At 41.8% G+C, this 21,028-nt stretch overlaps 4 protein-coding genes across 7 annotated transcripts; 1 reads left to right on the forward strand and 3 right to left on the reverse strand.

Annotated features, from left to right (window-relative positions):
- On the reverse strand, positions 1–1,553 carry LOC105688267 (nucleolar protein 12). 2 transcript variants are annotated; one of them, XM_012404423.3, is made up of 4 exons: positions 1,340–1,553; positions 1,066–1,217; positions 806–911; positions 1–615 (listed from the first exon to the last, which is right to left on the reverse strand). In XM_012404423.3, the coding sequence occupies exons 2-4, from the start codon at positions 1,209–1,211 to the stop codon at positions 91–93; spliced, it is 777 nt and encodes a 258-aa protein (XP_012259846.2). In that variant the 5' UTR covers positions 1,212–1,217; positions 1,340–1,553; the 3' UTR covers positions 1–90. The 2 variants fall into 2 exon arrangements, with proteins under 2 accessions (XP_012259846.2, XP_012259847.2); XM_012404424.3 differs by having other exon boundaries at positions 1,066–1,226.
- A 134-nt stretch (positions 1,554–1,687) lies between these two features.
- Positions 1,688–10,944, forward strand: LOC105688425 (TATA-binding protein-associated factor 172). Of its 2 annotated transcripts, none has more exons than XM_012404747.3 (15): positions 1,688–1,845; positions 2,536–2,586; positions 2,696–2,958; positions 3,213–3,580; positions 3,701–4,025; positions 4,138–4,820; positions 4,899–5,278; positions 5,365–5,742; positions 5,848–6,409; positions 6,494–7,087; positions 7,161–7,483; positions 7,585–8,335; positions 8,407–8,673; positions 8,766–9,380; positions 9,486–10,944. In XM_012404747.3, exons 2-15 carry the CDS (start codon positions 2,576–2,578, stop codon positions 9,714–9,716), a joined length of 5,751 nt encoding a protein of 1,916 aa, XP_012260170.2. In that variant the 5' UTR covers positions 1,688–1,845; positions 2,536–2,575; the 3' UTR covers positions 9,717–10,944. The 2 variants fall into 2 exon arrangements, with proteins under 2 accessions (XP_012260170.2, XP_012260171.2); XM_012404748.3 differs by having other exon boundaries at positions 5,377–5,742.
- LOC105688426 (alkyldihydroxyacetonephosphate synthase) lies at positions 10,868–18,593 on the reverse strand. Of its 2 annotated transcripts, XM_012404750.3 has the most exons (7): positions 18,455–18,593; positions 17,557–18,277; positions 16,281–16,370; positions 13,570–13,850; positions 13,174–13,462; positions 12,390–12,711; positions 10,868–12,295 (listed from the first exon to the last, which is right to left on the reverse strand). In XM_012404750.3, exons 2-7 carry the CDS (start codon positions 17,736–17,738, stop codon positions 11,507–11,509), a joined length of 1,953 nt encoding a protein of 650 aa, XP_012260173.2. In that variant the 5' UTR covers positions 17,739–18,277; positions 18,455–18,593; the 3' UTR covers positions 10,868–11,506. The 2 variants fall into 2 exon arrangements, with proteins under 2 accessions (XP_012260173.2, XP_048506784.1); XM_048650827.1 differs by lacking the exons at positions 16,281–16,370; positions 17,557–18,277; positions 18,455–18,593 and adding an exon at positions 14,386–14,531.
- A 1,143-nt stretch (positions 18,594–19,736) lies between these two features.
- Positions 19,737–21,014, reverse strand: LOC105688269 (V-type proton ATPase subunit e). The gene is made up of 4 exons (XM_012404427.3): positions 20,779–21,014; positions 20,397–20,444; positions 20,220–20,307; positions 19,737–20,033 (listed from the first exon to the last, which is right to left on the reverse strand). The coding sequence occupies exons 1-4, from the start codon at positions 20,874–20,876 to the stop codon at positions 20,013–20,015; spliced, it is 255 nt and encodes an 84-aa protein (XP_012259850.1). The 5' UTR covers positions 20,877–21,014; the 3' UTR covers positions 19,737–20,012.
- Between the last annotated feature and the right edge of the window lie 14 nt (positions 21,015–21,028).

Raw genomic sequence — 21,028 nt, forward strand, 5'->3', positions numbered from 1 at the left:
TTGAGTTCAAAATAATTCATTTCAATATTTTTTTAAATGCCTATTTCGTCCGTATAGGTTAATAACTAACCTAATTATAAAATTCTAATTCTACCGCCGCGCTTTCTTTTTAGTCTTTCCTTCATGTGAACCTTTTTTGCTGACCTTATCGCGCAGCATCTTCTTTTGTAAAGAAGCTTTTTTGTTTTTCTGACGTTCTATTTTCTGTTTTAACTGGAAGGCTCTACTTTTCTGTACTTGCTTTGTTGCCTGTCGTCTAATCACTCGCTGAACTTCTTTCTTTGTTTTTAGTCCACTTTTCTTTATTCCTTTTGTTTCAGATTCATCACTTTCAATTTGCTTTTTTTTTTTTACTTTCAATTCCATACCAACTACTTCTTGTTCTTCATTGTGTTCTTCCTCATCCTCACTCTCTTCTTTTTCATCTTCTTCCTCAATGTCGTAAGATACTCTGTTTTCTCCTATCCAATTACTCTTTTCAGCCAAATCTGCAGCGTTCAATTCCAACACGCTTACAGTGTGTCCTTCTACCTCGTACTCTTCTTTTGAAAGAAGCTCCTCCAGTTCTGGGATATTTCTTCGAGATACCAACATTTTCTTGTAGCTTTCACGTGCCTGGTGAACATCAAATTATAAACATTAATTACTGTTCAATAACAATATATCGGTGAACCCAGAAAACCATATTCTTGGAACAATTCTTGGAGAAATATCACTTCAAAATTATGCCAGAAGTATATCAGACTCTTAACAAACAATATGTAAACTGAGAATGAAAGAACATGAAAAAGGAGCGCATTCTTACATCTTGCTTTATTTTCTTTCTCTCCTCTTTGAGTTGTCGCTGTAATTCTTCCTGGGCTTTTTTCTTCCTCTGCAATTTCCTTTTGTGAAATCCTCCCAAAAACTCCCTATAACCCAGTCACATGAGTATTGAGTCAAATTAGAATTAGACTGGTTAGAATAAATTAGGTTATATGTGCGGCAAGGTCGATGAGTGGAAAGCAGGACTGGTTCTGAGGGGCTACTAGGCTGTGATCTAAATTACTACGATGAATGTCTTACCGTCTCTTTTCCTCATCGAATACAAGATTGATACTCTTTCGTTTTTTAGGTCGGCTGGGCGTCCGATTAACGTTCAACACTTTCGGAACAGCGTTCACTTTCTTGAGGGACGACATGCGCCCGTTTTTTTTGCTGCTTTGGGTCATGCTGCACTATAAAATCTTGAGGGTCAATTGTCAATATATCAAATATATTATTTTTAGTGAATAACGTAGCAAGTATTCAAGGTGAATTGGTTAAAACTAGAAGACAGGGTGCTGTAAGCTGCACGTACGAAGATTGCGGTGTGAAGCTCGTCGACAATGGTGTTTGATGTTGCTTCCAAATCCGTAATTTTCAATTTCCATCAAACTCAACGCTGCATTCAACAATTCTCACTCATCAGAATTTACACGTTTGCGTTGCCTTTGCCCTAGGCTCCTGTCATTGGAAAACTTTCCCCATGTGTTTCTGAATTCATGGGATGGCATTCAATGATTGTACTGACAAGAGTATCATCGAGGCGGGCTCCGATTCGCCTATAGGATCACGTGGCATTGGTCAGCCCCTTCCTACTTCCTACGAAATCATCCAATCGGAGGTAAATCCCCGGACAAAACTCGGGTTCATTGGCAATATGGCTGTCAGTATAAATTTGATGCTTGTAAGATGCGCTCCTCTCCAAAAAATTTATTTCTCTTCGAGGGTTTCGCATTAATTTTTCTAATTAATGCTATTTCTACTCTTGCTATCCTGTGGGATATGGCTATGAAGGTTAGCTGAGGCAAAATAGAATCTCAGGTGAGCCAAAGCGCGAGACTAAATCCTACTAAACTCTACCTTTGAGGTATACAACGTCAATCCAACGCATATTGCACGAATGACGATTGTTATTATGTCCATATTGTGATTATCGACTAGGAGTTCTCCACCGATTCACCACCACAATTCTTGCACAAATTTATTTCTCTTTACTCCACATTCTTCAAAGAACGATGGATATCGGTTGGCATACACAATCGCAGTCCACCTTGGCTCGCTGCTATCCCTTACCTGCAACTGCCATTAACAGGAGTCGACTCATTGCTCCAAGCTACCGTCAGTTTTAAAAGTTGCTAAAATCAGGAGTTTGCTAGAATCTTCTAATATGAAACCAGAATTCAGTTTGGATGAATCTGCACATTCATTCCAAAGTATCCTTGTTTTATGACATTTTTAATTTTTGCCCTACCACCAAAGACTCAGTTGCCACACAGTTACCAGAATTATGTCAAATTTGGCACTATCAAAGTTACTTGATACTAGAACAAGTAAACTTTCAAGACATGTTCCAATACCTGGGTCCTATTAAATAAGTCTCACTTTTGAATAAAAATTTTGTCAGCTTGTGGATGAATGCTTTCTCAGCCCACAAGTCAAAAACATGAAGTTTATCAGATAAAAATATTCATCGATTGACAAACTTAAGAAATCGCATAATTTTTTTTTCAGAGAATCTCCAACTGACCCCTGCCAACTCCAGTAGACTATCATGACGTCACGGTAATTATACCTCAATATCATTACTTTTCACTTTCATCTTGGGTACCAGCCAGTTATAGTACAATTATTTTAATCTCATACTCCTACAAGCTTAATACCTTTTGCACAGGCTGGACAGACTATTCGTGCTACTAGAGACAGGGTCCAGTGCAATAACACGAAGAGCAGCAGCACAGCAGCTTGGCGAGGCACAACGTCTGCATCCTCATGAACTGCATCATCTCTTAGCCAGAGTATCTACGCTATTGAAATCGCTTCAATGGGACACAAGAGTAGCTGCTGCTCACGCTGTCCAGGCGATTTTAGCCCAAGTTCCACAGTGGGATCCACAACCTCTCAAACTTGAAGCACCACAGAGTCAACAACAATGGGGTAATCTATCTGGTCCAATCTGTCTTTTCTCAATTTTGTTAGCTGTCTGAAATTTCTTCGAGTATAAAATATATTAATACAATTGATAGAGTCGTTTCCGTAACTTTCAAACCTGCAGATTAGACGTTTATAAAAATTGTCACAGCCATTGTCGTATTGCAAATTCGAAATTGGGCTACTGAGACTTTGCTCTAATTTCTCACCATTCCTGTGATTCCTAATTTTTTACAAACCTATTGTATCTCATTTTGCAGATGGTCACAAGGAAGTACAACTTCGTCAATCTATCAAACCTCACAGGCTGAGTTTGCAGGACTTTGATATGGCAAGAGTCTTGGCACGTAGTTCGCATCTAACTGGTTCCGAAGGTAGCGAGTATGATCTGGTTGTAGTGGAAAGTAGTGACCCCCCCAACACGCATCAAACAGAGAAGATAATGGCAGCTAAACTCGGATTTCATCCACAACTCATGGGAATTGATACAAATGAATTGTTCACAACCGAAGACCTGGCACCCTCCATGCAGGCACCATGTTCAGCGCAGACAAAAACTCCCATCGATGAAACCATGTGTCAATCTGGTGGCTTGAGCCGCCGAGAAATGAACCGTGCCCGGCGTAAGGTATGTTACATGTCAAATCCATTTTTCAGAAAATTTAGATCCTACCTGTTCCTCATAAATATTGTTGAAAAATCATAAATAGCAGTTTTATTAGTATCACCGGGATGCCACTGTTTTCAGGCACGTCAGTCGATTTCAAAGCAACGTTCGAGAGAGCCAGACGATTCCCAGGATCACCAGAGTTCGGTAACGGGCGGGAGTGGAGAACCGTCCGTAAAAAAACTAAAGCAAGATGAAAGTGCAGTTTCAGAAACAACCTGGAATACTGAAGAGAACGGCTGTTTGGGCGTTCCGGATGGAACTGGATGCTGGCCAGATACCGCAATTGAATGGCCACTCGAATCATTTGCCGAAAATCTTTGCCAAGATCTTTTCAGCCAGAAGTGGGAAGTTCGTCATGGCGCTGCAACTGCATTACGCGAACTTGTACGCCTGCATGGAAAAGGTAGGTGTCGAAGCAACTGTCAATCTTCAAACTCCACTTACTACTGTTGAACTGTCCTGTTGAATTGATGCAACTAGGGATTCTCATTGTCTATTCAAACAATTCTTCTTAGGTGCAGGTAAAGCCCGCGATCAAACGAAAGAAGAGATGGATGAAAACCACCGCCAGTGGGTGGAAGACGCCGCTCTGCGACTGCTGTGTGTTTTGGGCTTAGATAGATTTGGGGATTTCGTTTCTGACCAAGTCGTGGCCCCTGTGCGAGAGACCTGTGCCCAAGCGCTCGGTTCTCTTCTATTGCTGATGCCGTGCACTGATATTTCGAAAAACAATGGAAATTGTGAGAAGCCAATAAAATTAGAGAACAAAATAGAAGAAGGCAATGAAATCCAGGAGGGTGGAGCCCTTGGAGTGTTGGCAGTTGTACTAAAGCTACTGCAACACAACGAGTGGGAGGCTAGGCACGGTGCTTTGTTGGCACTAAAATACCTACTCGCGGTACGGGAAGACCTCCTCGACGAATTACTGCCAAGAGCCTTCCCCGCAGCTATGCGAGGACTTGCAGATCCTGTAGACGATGTTGGTGCAGCTGCTGCTAGTGCCTTGATTCCAGTCGCTGGAATTCTGCCGAAACTTCTCACGCCTGCTCAGCTTGAAGCGGTTGTATTGCGACTCTGGGAACTCTTGCGTGAACAGGATGACCTCGCTGCCGCTTGCAACAGCTTCATGGGACTGTTGGCTGCTATCTTGTCGTTACCCACTGCCCGTGCTCACCTCACGCCGCAGCCACTATCTCAGGTAGAAACTCTTATTCATTTCTCTGCATACATCAGAATCATGTGGAAACTCAACTTATACCCCGTACTTGTACTGTAGGTTTTACCTAGGCTGTGGCCATTTTTGGGTCATTCAAGTTCGAGTGTTCGGAAAGCGACGCTGCAGACGTTGCTCACATTAACCGGTGACGAAAGTCATTCCAAGGATGACCAGGGCCGATGGGGAGACACAGGTAGCAATGTTTTACAAGAAGCTTTGCGTCAAGTTTTCCAACGAGCGTTAGTTGAACACGTCGCAGGGATACAAGAAGTAGCGGAAAAAGTTTGGCAGAATCTCGTCGAACGGAGTGACCTTGAATTGCTCTTACACGCAGCATGTCCCTTGGTGAGCACCTGGCTTTGTCTCGCGATGCAACCTGAACATGTTCCGTTCAGTCCATCTCTACTAGTCACAACTACTACCACTCAGCATAACTCAAGGTAGATTATTTTATCACATCAACAAGTGTAGTATACTGATTGGAAAACGATGCATGTTTAGTCAAACCTTTCTTACATTATGCTAGATCGACAAAAAGTTACAGCGCAAACGGTAGCGACGCTCAATCAGACTCTAGTAACGGGGGGAGTAAGCCAACGTCGGAACTCAAGGTATACATCGGAGGGGTAGAAACAGTGGCACCAGGAACTCGTCGTGCAAATGTGGTACGAGCACGATGTATGGCTGCAAGAATGCTGGGTTTACTGTCATGCTACGTGGTACGTCCTGCGCCTGGAGTAAATTATACCGCAGATATACCGAGTCCCGCGCTTTGCTACGCCAAAGTTCTCTTGGTTCACCTGGCCTCACGATCAGCCCTTCAACGCACCGTTGCTGGACTCACAATGGCCCACTGGGCAACGCTCGAACATCCAAATCCACCATCGATACCTGATATCCTGAGGTATTTACCAGACACATTATAATCCGCACCCTGTAGCGTCCATCCCAAATGTTTCATTTAGTTGATAATTGGTAAATGGTAGTATCTAATCTCTTCCATTATCAGGGAGAAGTTGTTGGGCTGCCTAAACGAGTGCGTCTACTATGATGAGATCGCTGTAACCTTTACTCGGCTACTGCAAGAGACGCGTGACTACGTCGCTACTCTCAAACACTATAAGTTACCACTCACCGAAGGAACAGGTCTAGACATAGCAGGAGTTAGCGCAGGAGTAATGACTCTTGAGCAGATTACAGTGCTTACCGGAAGAACGATTTCAAGTCTTGCGAACATCGGAGGCACAACCGGTGGTAGCAATGCCGTTGTTAAACTTAAACCCAAAGTACTGGAGAGCCTTGAGGAACGAAGACGCGCCATAGAAGCTGGTGCCACTGCAACTGCCATGCAACAACATGCGCTCAATGTAACGTCCATGGCAGCCCTCGCGGGAGCAGCGACTATGCTCCGATGTCTTCCTGGTCCAGACTCTCCGTTGAATCCACTCGTGAAACCGCTCATGGAGTCTGTGAAACGTGAAGAAAATAATCAGCTTCAAAGCCTTGCCGCACTGCATTTGGCGCACCTGGTCGATCTCTGTGTTGAAAGGCAGCCGTCCCCAAATCACAAGGTTGGATACGCCGTTAAAAATTCGTGAGGAGCGAATTATGGTCGATGAAGTTATTGCAAAGTGAAAAAATTATTTATTTTATAGATCGCAACGAATCTCTGCACATTTTTGTGCTCGGATGCAGAGTTCACACCAAAAGTAGCTGGCGATGCTCAACCTTTCGAGGGGATCTTAACATTAACGAACAGACAGCGTCACGCTGAAAGAGTGGCTTACAATCGTGGTGGTTTTGGGGGAAACGGAGGTCGTGGCCCTGGAAGACCACCGACGACTGAAATACCATTGGAAGAGTTACTGGCATGTGAGGAGCCAGAAGCGATAGCCGCAAGAACTCGTCGTCGTGGAGCAACTTTGGCACTCTCCTCAATTACAAAACTCCTTGGCGCGCAACTTCCCCAACGTCTTCCAAGACTTTGGGACCTCATGCTGCCCCCACTTTTGAAAAATTTCACTTCCGATCATTATTTAATTTCACAGAATAAGCAAGACGAGGCCACCACACTTGTATCTAGTCTCCAAGTTCTCGAAACTGTTATACCGAGTCTCGACCCTTCCCTTCTGCTACCTGTCATCGAATGCCTTCCCCAACTCTGCTATTTCTTAGCACATCCTTACAAAGCCGTTAGACATATGGCTGCTCGCTGTATCGCCATTTTAGCTACTCTGCGAACGGAAGAGGTGAGATTTACTCGTGTGTCAGGTACTCGGAATTACATCAAACTTGCTACAATGATTTCATTTTTGTCAACAGGTTATGAAGCATGTAGTGCATTCTGTAATCCCGTTGTTGGAACCTAGTGGTGGCAAAGGAACTTCGAGCGAAAATAAAGCTCATATAATAATACCAGCAGAGGTCGATGCAAAACGTCAAGGGGCAGCAGAGGCCCTTGCCTGTCTGGTTGAAAGTTTGAGTGTGGGAGTTGTACCGTATGCAGTTCTTCTGGTTGTACCATTACTTGGTAGAATGAGCGACCAAAATCAAGGAGTGCGTCTCACATGCAGCGCAACTTTTGCCACACTCGTTCAACTTATGCCTCTGGATCCTGGGGCTATCGGTGATCCACCTCTACTCGGGTATGTCGATTACTCTGGTTTAGATAGTGATTCTTTTTTAATCATTGGCAAGACTCATGTGCAATCTTTGACGAAACTCCTACTTTTTATTCTCAATCAAGAGAGGAGAAAGCGCAGGAAAGACATTTTCTCGACCAGCTATTAAATCCACGTAGCATACCTGACACGAAATTGCCAGTCCCGGTGTCTGCGGAACTTCGTGCTTATCAGCACCAGGGGCTGAACTGGCTTGCGTTTTTGAATCGCTACCGTCTTCACGGGGTTCTTTGCGACGACATGGGTCTTGGAAAGACGTTGCAAACTCTGTGCATGTTGGCTACGGATCATTACCACCATCCGCACACATCTCCGAGCCTCGTTGTTTGTCCGCCAACCCTTACGGGCCATTGGGTTTACGAAGCTGATAAGTTCTTTAAATATAACGACCTCTCCGCCCTTCAATACGCCGGGCCTCCCCCCGAAAGAGAAAGACTTCGACCCCGCGTCACGAAATATCGGCTGGTGGTCGCTAGCTACGACATCGTGCGAAAAGACATAGAGTTCTTCGAAGCTATCCAGTGGAACTACTGTGTGCTCGATGAAGGTCATGTTATAAAAAATGGAAAAACAAAAAGTGCAAAAGCTGCTAAACGACTGCGAGCTCACCACCGATTGATACTCTCGGGTACACCTGTACAAAATGACGTTCTCGAGCTATGGTCTCTTTTTGATTTTCTAATGCCCGGATTCCTTGGAAGTGAAAAACAATTCGCAGCTCGCTACTCAAGACCCATATTAGCAAGTAGAGAGCCTAAAGCTGGCGCTAAAGATCAAGAAGCGGGTGCATTGGCAATGGAAGCGCTTCACCGTCAGGTATTTTAAGCCCACCATTTTGACAAATAAAAGGTCATTGCGCTTGATAAATATGTCAATATTCTTTTCAGGTGTTGCCTTTCCTCTTGCGACGCAACAAAGAAGACGTCTTACAGGATTTGCCGCCAAAAATTACCCAGGATTATTACTGCGAGCTATCACCTCTTCAGCGTACTTTGTACGAAGACTTCCGCACCCGCCATTCCGCTTCTCTGGGTGGTTCTGTGCCGACCAACAACACTTCCAATACACACGTGTTCCAGGCGCTTCGTTATCTTCGAAATGTTTGCAATCACCCGAAACTCGTGTTGACACCTCGTCATCCACAATATCAGACCGTAAGCACCCCGCATTTTTTAATTTAAAATCACTAATCTAACATTTTATCAATCTGCATCGAACATCAATTTGCCCGATTAATTTCCCACAGGTATGCGCATCTCTCAAACAGCAACAGAGTTCGTTGACGGATATCGAACACGGAGCAAAACTTCCAGCTTTGAAGCAATTGCTGCTGGATTGTGGAATTGGTCAGCAGCAGCAACATTCGACTTCCACGATCGCAACGGACAGTCAGCAACAGCAGTTAGTGAGCCAGCATCGAGCTCTGATCTTCTGTCAGTTGAAGGCTATGCTAGACATTGTAGAGAAAGATTTACTGCGAGTTCACCTACCCACAGTTACATATCTACGTCTGGACGGCAGTGTTCCAGCGTCGCAACGACATTCTGTTGTTGCTCGTTTCAACGCTGACCCTTCGATCGATGTTTTACTATTGACCACCCAAGTCGGAGGCTTGGGATTGAATCTGACCGGAGCAGATACGGTTATTTTTGTCGAACATGACTGGAATCCTATGAAAGATTTACAGGCAATGGATCGAGCCCATCGTATCGGCCAGAAAAAAGTTGTCAACGTATATCGACTCATAACAAGGGCAACTTTGGAGGAAAAAATTATGGGGCTACAAAAGTTCAAACTACTCACTGCCAATACGGTCATATCGACGGAAAATGCATCCATAGAAACCATGGGCACCGATCAGGTAATATCGATATTAATAGTTTTAAATATTTCTTTTATCGAACTGGTAAACGCTTGATAGATTTTTCTGTTCTTCTTTCAAACACCGAAATATTCTATCCTACAGCTACTGGATCTCTTCTCACTCGACAACAATAAAGATCGCAAGGCGGACAGTCAAGGCAGCTCTAGTAGCGGTGACGGGAGCGGATCTGCATTTTCCGGCATTGCTGGTGTCAGCCGATCTGTATTAAATAGCCTTCCGGAACTCTGGGAGCAACAGCAGTACGACGACGAGTATGATCTTGATTCATTTTTATCAACCCTACGTGGCGAGAATCAACCATCTGCTGTCTAACTTCAGTGTTCTTTGTCAGAAATTCTTGCAAACGTCGAAGTTATATAATTCTTGCGTTCGGTGTAATAAAATAGTGCGTGACGGGACAGTAAAACTAATGGGTTGACAAAAGTCGAGTATCAGTGTTCGAAAAAATTGGCCACATGGACCTTATGGCAAAGAGGACGTGTGGATTTACCGTCTATTGGACCGAATTCGATTAAGGCCCACAGTGTTCTAATGTTTATTTCTCACGTCGTTAAAGAGGGATAATACGATGAACAAAAACTACTAGTGTAGTTCGTATGTGTTTACAGTGTGATTATTACAAGTTTGAAAATGCAATAATAGTGCCGATTAGAGTTGCGACCACACTCAACATCACTCACCGCTGCAGAGTGCTGATAAGTTGCTGGTTTTGAGGCTGTACAGTTGACGATTGATGAAAAAAACTTTTTGAGCGAATGATAAAAAAGGACAAAAGTGTGTTTACAAAGAATCTATGGAGGTGAGGAAGCCTCTCTGATTAACAACTGTAAAAAATTTGGCAAACAAGATGCAACGTGCTTGCGTGAGTAATTTGGACACTGAATCAAGAACATGTGTATTAGTTCAATCTGAGACTACCACTCCCAGACTCTACTAAAAGTAAGTTGGAAAAATAAAAAAACGGTTTTCTGTCCTTGTGCAACATCTCAGCATTCCATAAATTCTCTGGCTGTTCGACATAAAGCTTTACAGATATAGGATTACGAAATTTCAAGTTATTTCTGCCACTTACACGAGACAATCGATTTTGGTGAAAAAAAATTTCTCAAATTTCTGAAACCAACCATATGCAAATTATAACGAGATGCAAACACGTACATTTTCCGTTTTCTTTGAATTTACCCTTTTTTTTTTATATACATAGAAATATTTACCAATTAAGTGACGATTAGTATCAGGTAAAAGCATGGATGTTCTGAGTTTATGATTGTTTAATTTTTTGGAATAATGATTTTGATAACTCGATTGTAGAACACATGGATATTCTTATATTGTTGGGTATAATCGTTTAGAGGAGACTTGTAATCAGAGCTAAATTTCCAACAATGGCTCAAATAACTCTACATTATAATCTAAGCGATTCTCGTAGACGAAGTAATAGTTGGAAAAGAAATCACAGACAGTCAAGATTTCCCCCTTATTTATAATAATAACTTATAAAAAACAGCGTTACAATTACAATTCTGTATTTGTACTATAAGACTACGGTGCCTTTTTATTATTTAATTACTCTCATTCAATCGTCACCTCCCTATTACCCATGATTATCCTTCTATAGTACTCTAATGAGTTAATTTATTACTATAGCGTTATGTCTGGCACAATTTGGATTTTCATATCGCCCTCTCGACATGCCTCTGGTGAGCTCATGTAACGGTGTTTGCCCAAAAGCATTGGACTGTTAGTGAAGCAAAAGCCAGGCGTGTCACTAATAGTTCAAACTGAGAGCTAACCATTTCAAAAAAGTAATATGTACACTTTTTGGCAAAGTGATGCTAATACTAACCATTCGCACCAACTAATAACCTTGTTATTCACGGGTAAGAAGAACTTTTGTTCACAATGGCAATAGAATTCACTAAAAATCTTTCTGAACATTTGGCTTTGACATTAGCGGTCACCCTCAGCAGTCAGTTTGGAATGGAAAAATTCACATTTTGTTGTCGGAAATGAACTCTTCTTGTCTGAAAGGGTTCTTGGATAAAATTTACAGATGATCAATGTCGCGTGTTTACCAAGGTATGCGCCAACCTAATCGATGTTCATAACTTCGACACAGTAGTTACTCCAGCTTTGTACTCCGGGTCGAGATTTCCCGCTGCAAAAATATTCAGGGGATCTAAGTGGGCTTTGGCTGCTCGATAAAGAGCCACTCCTGCTCCTCCTACCGCTTGAGGATAGTAACAGGCACGAAGTTTTCCAACGCCGTGATGATGGGAAAGAGAACCGCCATTTGACAATATTTCTTCGCGGGCGTTATGCTCGATTCGTTCATAAGCGTCGACAGGATCGGACAACCCTTTATAATTGAAAGCCATGTAGAAGTAAATGCAGCAGCCAGAATCATAGGTTTGCGTTACACGGCATGATATGTGCAAGTGCGTTACGCCAATAGTTTTGCAGTCACTGCTGACCCTGTGTTTGACGTTGCGACAAAGAGAATATGCTCGGTCCCAAGGAACCGAAGTCTCAAAGGATTCCGATACTACTCCAAACTCTAGCCCTATGTCCCGAATATAGGCAATCACGAATGTCAATGTGTAACCTCTTTCACCATTCGATTCACCCGAAGGAATACCGCCGAACTCCTTTACAAGTTTGTAAATCTTTTCCTCTTGGACATTAACGTCCTTCGATTCACCCTCGAATAGGAGCGTAGCAACGCAAATTGAGTTCCAGTCAAACCCTTTGATCCTTGTCACGTAGGCCTGCTTCAATCCTTGGAGAATTATGCCCCCCCAACTGGCTTCCGGACGAAGTGATTGGCCGAATCGGAATTGCTCATTGTCCATCAGGCGAATACTAGCTGGCTGACAACGCTGGCGAGCCACCTAAGTTACAAAGTTTTAAAGGAGTTGTACTCGCAGTTCGATACACTCGAATTTTTTAATGCTGGAAAATCAATAAGAGAACTCTTTTTCATACCTCTCGCATTGCGCGGACTCCACTCTCGAAGTCCGGAAAGACGATGCTCCCATACTTGGTTACCGATGGTAACGGTCGCACTTTGAGAACTACCTGCGTTACGACGCCAAGGGTGCCCTCACTCCCCAAGATCATGTGATCGAAATCTGGTCCCACAGAGACCCGAGGCACCTGAGCACCCCTCTCCAATGTTACTTCTTCGCTATTTCCACCTGCTCCTGCCCTCCCGGTGACCATTCTCACTCGAACCACCAGATCCTCGATGTTCCCATACACGTTTTTTTTCATGCCGCTCGCCCTTGTCGCCACCCATCCTCCCAAACTGAAAGTATCAAAGGTCTTCGTTTGAACAACATCGCGAAACGATTTCATACCTTCTAACTCCTTCTGACGGACCAATGAATTCCTTCCAAGCGAACTTGGAACGAGCTAGTAGACACTTGAGATAGATTGTTATTTATGCAAATTTATGATTTACAGATTGTTGACTGCCCATGGAATAACTTGGGATAATAATAGTTTGACTTAATGTTCATTCGCGTATATCATTAGAGTAGTGATGAATCGTTCTTTGCAGGTAGCGGTGGTGTCTAATCCCTGAAAGGATTACTCGAGTCATTGCGAGCCGCCTTCGTCACCTCATTATTTAACGGTTGAGAAAAAACGTGACATGTTCATTCACAGGGTATTTTGAATTTCTAACGATAACTTTGCCCTAAATCGGAAAGAAAACTGCAGTATGTCGTTTCATAATTCATGAACATCTCTCGCCTTGCCTGCATACCTCGAGAATTCGTAGGAGTCGGGTTCGTGACCAGATGTCAGTCCGCGTTTCTTCAATTCTCGTTCCAGATCTTGCCCAACAATTCCAGCCTCGCAACAAGCGAGTAAATTCTCACGATCGATCCAGAGAATTCTGTTCATTTGCGTTGTATCCAGCGAAACTATGGTCCGAAGTTCACCTGAAGGGCACGTCGTGGCACCGCTGACACTTGTGCCGCCACCGAAGGGAATGCAAGCTACCATATACTTTCCGCATAGCCTGACTATCTTCTCCACTTCTTCGTGGGACTCTGAAAAAATCAAACCATTTCATCGGTTTGCTGACATATCAGGCAAGTAATTATTCGGCAAATGGTACGTCAAATATTTGCCGACGTTACTCTAGAAGACAACGTACTCGGCCATAGGACAATGTCGGGTATCCGGGGTAAAGTTCCTTGCCTAAGGAGGAACACCTCTCGGAGGGTGTGTCCATGGGCTCTGACGAGCCGGTCGATGCCTTTGGTGGAGTATTCGATGTTTTCGTGCTCGAGACTGTCGATGAATTCCGAAGCGACGACAGGCTCCGGGTAGCTCTGTGGCAAAGGTTGGGCAGAAAATGTTCTGTTTACATCAACGTTGAAGACCTGCAGTACCCATTCGGTGAAATAGGGGAGCGGGCGGTTTCCGATAAGGTACCTGTCAACAAAACAAGAGAATTTTTAAATTTGACCTCTGCAGCGTTGAGATATTAAAAAACGTCTGGAATTCCGAATTCTACATTGTAAATACCCGGGTGAGCCGACATTTATGCCGGGCTATATTTTTGGACGTGAGTTCAAAGTCCACCCGTAACAACTTTTTTTCACCAATCACTACAATTACACTCACAATTAGATAAATTAACACCTCGATATGCTAATGAGATCCGTACTGGTGCGTATTTGTAAACGACGACGTAATCGTACCTGGATATTTTATGTGCGTAAAAATAAATTGGCGATATCATATATTATTCGTTTGCTGATTTCGTAATTTCATTCCCTGTCAGCAAACGACAACCGTCTGAAAATCCTATCAAAATTTTAGCAATTTTTACACGCAAATGGAGGGATGCGTTATAGCTCGTGAGACTTAGCGCTTGCCTCTCTAATTAAATACATAATTTACAATCAATTTGACGCTCGGAATGCTTGACAATGACTTGAAATTGGTAGAAAAATGTGACAATTACCTTTTCAAACACAATTCACAATCGGTGATTTCAAATTTTCTGCGCATCCCGTACAGAGAAGTATACGCGAAGAGCCGAAGCTCCAATTTTATGCTTATATGCGGTTTTTGATCAGAAGCATCATTTTCACCGCCAACTTCATATTATTTGCGAAGCAAAGCGAACCATGAATACGTGAACAGTCTGGCGGTATATCTAAAAACCTTGGGCTGTTTACAAGAATTATTAATCATTGTACGCGCAAATGTTCAAATCGGGTTGGTCAAATAAAGCGCGGTACGAATCTCATACAGCCGTACGGAGTGGTACTTACTAAAGATGTTTGCCATTGTACTTCGCTTTACGCAAATTTTTGCACGTCATGAATTTAACTATATACGTTATTGATTTTGACATTGACACGAATGTTTATTTATTTGATGTTATAATAGATTTTCTGTTATTGAAAAAATTTGGCATCTATGGGCGGTATTTTTCAAAAAAATATCACGTGAAAAGAACACTTTTCATATGGAGTTTGGACACACATGAAATTCTGTTTTCTCTGATGTCACCGACAGAATATAACGTAGCAAACAATTAGTCGATGACATTTGCATGAGCTTTACATACCACCCGGACTCTTTTAGATAATGTAATTTTCAAGACAATCAATTTTAGATTCATTCGGTATTAATTATCTCTGAAATATTCTCAGGAAACCGCAATAAACGATCGACAATCATTCAATTCAAAATTGTTGCTCTGCAATATCGATTCGAATCTGCAAATGTTTTTTCCTCGTACAAAAGGTCCGCGGTGTGATCGCATTTGTCTTGAGACTACTAAATTTTTTATTTTTCCAAATCATCCAGAATTGTCCTTTATGTACACAGAATCGAAATGATTTGCTTTTCTGTAAACTAAGAACAGCTAATCAATTGAATACTAATCATCCTTTCCAACGCACGTCAATTATCCCCCTATACATAATGTACAGGTATACGCACATGTCTGTATCGAGTAATCGAGGTATGATATTTTTAATATCATAATTGCTCGTAAATCATCGACAATGCAGGTATATTTAGTTTATGCTAACAAACCGTGGCTACGTGATTACACGAAATATATTAAGAACGCAGTTATCCATACATACTCGAATACGTAATTATTACAGCGCGTGTCAACAAGACGAGTGTAAAACGATTACGAAATTCGCATTGGTAATACATTCGGCATTCATATTCATCACTAGTACATTAATTATTAAAATTGTGTAAAAAGCGTGCATGAAATTAAATCAGACGATAATATCCCGATGAACCCGTGCACGTATTGAAATTATTTTACACCGAACTGTACCGTGACTGCATCTTCCATATCTGGTGAATTTATTAATTGATGTAGAGCCATTCGTCGTAGGCATCGATCGCAACATCTTGCGAATGAATAAAATGAATAATTTTTTTTCTCAATAAAATAGAAAAAAATAGAGCGCATTACTTGCAGTTATCTCTTAGTCTGTAATTGGATTATTATTGGTAATGCAATTGGCATATCAAGCAGCAGATTATCGGCATGTATCAGTTGCAATCATAAAACTTCCGCATATGACTTTTTAAAGGCTACGATAACGTGTACGAGCATACAGGTATTTTTATTTATTTATCGGCAACGTAAAAATACTCGCATTTGATGCGAGGCCGATTGACTGTTCAAGTCATTTGAATTGTGTCATCATTCGACCCGTCAACTGTCGTCTCCCTTATAACGCAGTGATCTCGTATTCGACACCTGGATGATGGACAGTTCGATAAGAAACTGCAATATACTATTGACAACTGCATCGATTAACCGATAATCAATGCAAAATCAATAGTAAATTCGTTCCATCACCGGGTATATCGGCATACCTTTTTCCAGTGAACTCTAATTGCTGTTTGTCGTTGACACGAAACTGCGAGTCTTTGTAGCCCCATCCATTCCATCTCAGTAGATCTTGCCTAGAAAAAATAAATACAACAATTAGTGACATTCAATGAAATCGGAGATATTTCTGGTGGATCAACGACATCTATGGCAGGCTATAGGCTGATATTTTTTTACGTATTACAACGTTATCTGCAAGATTAGTTGAAGTAAAGAAAAAGAACAGAAAAAATTGATAAAACGTTTGAGTTCGTATCCGCTTTATAATTTGAGAATTACATCAATAAAAACTTGCCATTAATCCAAGACCCGTGGACCGTTGGCAATCTATTTATCTAATTGGGGGAATGGTTTTCCGTTTCCTTCGTCTTATCGTTAATGGAATTTCATGTATTTTACTATTAACGACGTTGTGTGAGTCTCGGATTCGTCCTGCATGTGTTAAAAATGATTATCTTCATTTCTATACTTCACGCACATACGCTGTCAGGTTAACACGGACTGATCGATCCGACTTAATCCGGTAATATCGTCTGTTGAATTGAGCACACGTCGCAATGAAATTAAATAAATATCCGGTCGGTACAGTTACGAAGGTATGTGATTTTTAACCGTTGATAATGAAGAGAGAAAGCTATTATCTTCACAGGAAAATTTTTCCATGTTCTTTAATTCTGTTTTCCGCGTCTCTTGGTCGAAGTATAAGGTCAGCAAGTATGAGGACTGCAAGTGCACGTTCTCCACTCAAAGTAATAATAAATACTATGCATTAGCATCAACGGCAGTAGAATGATGCTGTTCAGTTTGAACCGTCTTTGTTCGGATTGTAATGTTAATAGTAGAGGTAAACCTACTGTGATGTAAGAACGAAAATAACGTTCCCACTGCATGTGTACGAATATATCACATTTTTACACTTCACAGAGCGCCACTTTTGACCGATATATTTACAGCGAATAAACCCGACTTGTAAGCGACTGCCAGAACTGCAAACATGAACTTTTTCGGCTACAACTAACGTTGTGTAATTAAACATAATAGACGAAAAGAAGAATATGATATATTATTAAATTGGTGAGTCATTTTAGGCGTGGCTTTTATGTCAAACAGCGAAAGAAATTTCGTGCATTCGTTTCAGCCGAGCTACAGTACTCTGCCGGAATTAGGAGCTATGTAACCCCATAATTATTTTTTTGATTTTCGTTCGCTTTTTCGGGATAGTTCTAGTGCTAGATTTATAGGGTGTATTCAGATTCTTACCGGTGTTTCGGAATCGTCCCTTTGACGACCGTGGGAGCGTCAATGTTTATTGACATATCGGAGCGCCTGGCGTCCGTCCTGTTTGGTAGAACTTCCCGGCGCCCATAGTCCTCGGATTCCCTTATTTTAATGTCTCCGTTATTGTCATCTCGGTCAAGACCTAACCTAGCGCGCGCCGACATGATTATTCTTCAACTGTATCGTGTGCAACTATAGTATACTGCAACAGAACACGCAGAAACGAACTACCGCCTGACTCTTCGCGTATCCGACGCGTGCTACCCGTGAAACCAAATTTAAATCGATAACGCCGTACCCCCCGCTCCGATGGCTCAATTTTATCGACGGCCAATCAGAAGCCAGCGTTGTTACTTTCCCGCTTCTCACAAATTCAACTAAACATGTAGTGCGAGTACGATATATTGTCGTAGGATAGCACATCGATGCGAATTATAAAGAAGCCAAAATCATCGTCGCGGAATAACGAACATCTCATTCGAATCCGGTGTCCCGTGACAAGTGGATTTCAAAAGAACTGACTGAGATTACATTGACGCGAAACACACCCCCAAGATACAATCAAGATTCTCAGCGCGCGCCTAGGCTCAATATTACAGCTTTTCTCATTGTTAGCACTAAAGGTAGTGCAGCAGCGCTCCTAGCGTGCAAACGTTCGCGGGTGATTGAACTATTCCTGGGAAAATGCACCCCGATAACGCACCTGTAAAATATAGACACCATTATTATCCGTCGCATTACGTTACGAATATTACTTGATGAGGAATATTTCGATGTAGAAGTTTACAGAGGATTCAGAGGCAGATTTAAATTTGGACGATGAAGCCCAACACCTGAATTTCTTACGGCATTCGATGCGAAGCATATAAAACTGAATTACATGCACTTGGTGAACGTCAATTTCCGGATCAAAATCAAATATAAGATATTGCGATGTCACCGACGTCGTGTCCTTGGATATCCTCGTCATCGTCGTATTTGAAGAGTTGTCGCTTCGTCGAGTAGGTGATAATAGATTTTACCATTCAACTACAGAGAAAAAAATCGATTTAAGCAAAGGCATTCATACGATTTTCGCACGCGTTGATCAACCACGTAATTTCATGTGTTCTCCGTATGAGATACGCAAAACTATGGAAAAAATGAAATAAAAACTTCACAAACGTCGTGATGTCGCGTTACCACGAGACTGCAGATGCTGTGCGGAGCGAGCATCGAGTATCATGGATATCGCCCACATGTCACTCAAATACCACATGTATGGGTCTTTGTATGGCAATGCAGACCCCCAGGGACGTAGTGCCGCAAATATCAAAGTTTCGTTCGCCAACGATCTCACTGAAAGTGTTATAAATCGATTAAATAGTTACCGATGGAATGTCCCACCCCTGAAAATGGATCATCATAACGAGAGTAATAAAATCGGTAACAACAAGCGCAGCTCATATTTGATGCTTTTTGCTTCAAATTTAATATCCGATGATGCAGTATATGATAATAAAATGATATAGGCGGTAGAAATGTATGAGAAATGTCGACATTTGTGAAAAAAAATCTCGTTAATTGGTATCGGAGTTTGATTAGCTTAATTGTTCGCAATATATCATTATCGATTCAATCCATCATTAATTATTCATCAGGTAATATTGTAACATTAGAATATAAAAAATCTGTCATCTTGCCTTGCGTTTCTAGCTTATAGCTGGGAAATATATCCGCATATAAAATGGTAGAGTATTTGCACAACGATTCGCAATGTTTCTCAATTCCACGTACAAGAATCATTCCTGGCTCGCAAACCAAAAAGCTCCAAGTTTTCGCCGGTTGTTGTCAGGAGCGTCCTCACTTAAAAAAAACTCAACTAATTGCAAGTAGCGGCCGATAAGTCAGCAAAATATCTGCTATTATCACTGTAGGATGTTGTAGGTAAATGACCGTATGCTGAGAAGTAAATCAAATATGAAATATAAATACATAAATAAATTACAGATACCGTAGCCTTAGCCATGGTAATTAATAAGGTAAAAGAAGATAAATTCGACTGGCGACTGGCGCCGCATGCACGTGACTAGTGAAGGCTGTTCCCAATTTCTGTTTTGATTTGAAGGTTTCATTCTGCACTGTTTAAATAATCGCACATGAAATACGCAGCACTGACAAACTTAGCTTTTTTTAATTTTTATTTCTTATGTTTTTTTTCTCTCTTTCCATTTTTCTACCACTTTTTCTATTCATACGAACGAACGAATGAACAACGAAGAAATACATCATTGGAATATCTCTACAGCGATTACATGAATAATCCATCCTCGCTTAGAAATTTTAACTTTCTGACTAGCCTATAGAAATTAATATACAGTGATATCTTAATTATGAAGTTTATAGGGAATCATATTCATTCAATTTATTTACAATGCAACAGTTGGGTCTCAGGCTGCTTAGATATCCACGGCACTGCCCTGTAACAAAGCAAACAAAAATCCATCACTACAGAATAAGATTTGAATGAAATGAGTGATGCAAATTATAAATATTCATAGAGCATGAGACGTACTATGATCTTCCGATCACTCTTTACTACTTCTTGTGTTGTTTTAGATTTTACACAAATTTGAACTACTACCGATTGATGTGCGACTACTTACCCATTCCCGGGCCATTAGTAAAAGTGTATGGGTGGATACTTTTGGTCCGATTAACGGATTCATTTGTGCCATGTAGCAGCACACCCAGCTGAAACATATCTGGTTTAGATAAGCTGACAAAAATGGCTTTAACGCACGATACACTCTTGCTAGAACAGTAGGTACATGATTACTCACAATAGCCAACAAGTAGCCGCGGTCAGCATGAGGATTGCTTGGAGTATTCTGGAAAATACAATAAACTATTTACACGTTCTCAATACCAGTCTTGATATATTCATTCAAACTATTGCCCTGCAAATATTTTTTAGGCGGTCATTGCAGAGATTGACAATTTTAAGATCATCGTGGCACGTCAAGAGGAGTACAAATAATTACATCGAGGTTCAAGGATCGGAAATTCAAGAAGCAGGTGTTAGTTGAAACACATATTGATATTATCGATGGGATAGGTCCGAAAAATAGATTCGAAATAGTCCGGAAAAAGTGGGATGGGCCCACCATCCGAATGGGTGTACGGCAATGCATAATCAAAGCACGGCGAACGTATTGTTCTTACCCTCGGTTCGGGCCCCTCGGCACTAGGAATGGTAGGACAATTCCAACGACACCCCAAATTAAAGTGAATAGAACAACCGAAATTGGCGATGCTGCCATTTTTCAGGATTAATTGTCTCAGATCGGAAAACTAAGACAGGTGCAAACGAAAGCTACGGCGACCAGCAAGATGCAAATGGCCTTTGGAGTTTCTGTCAACGGCCTTCTGGTGGCGGAGGTGCGAAAACCATGTGAAATCACATGAGCGTCGA

This window comes from Athalia rosae, chromosome 2 (genome assembly GCF_917208135.1).
Source record: "Athalia rosae chromosome 2, iyAthRosa1.1, whole genome shotgun sequence".
In the NCBI taxonomy this organism is placed as follows: Eukaryota; Metazoa; Arthropoda; class Insecta; order Hymenoptera; family Athaliidae; genus Athalia; species Athalia rosae.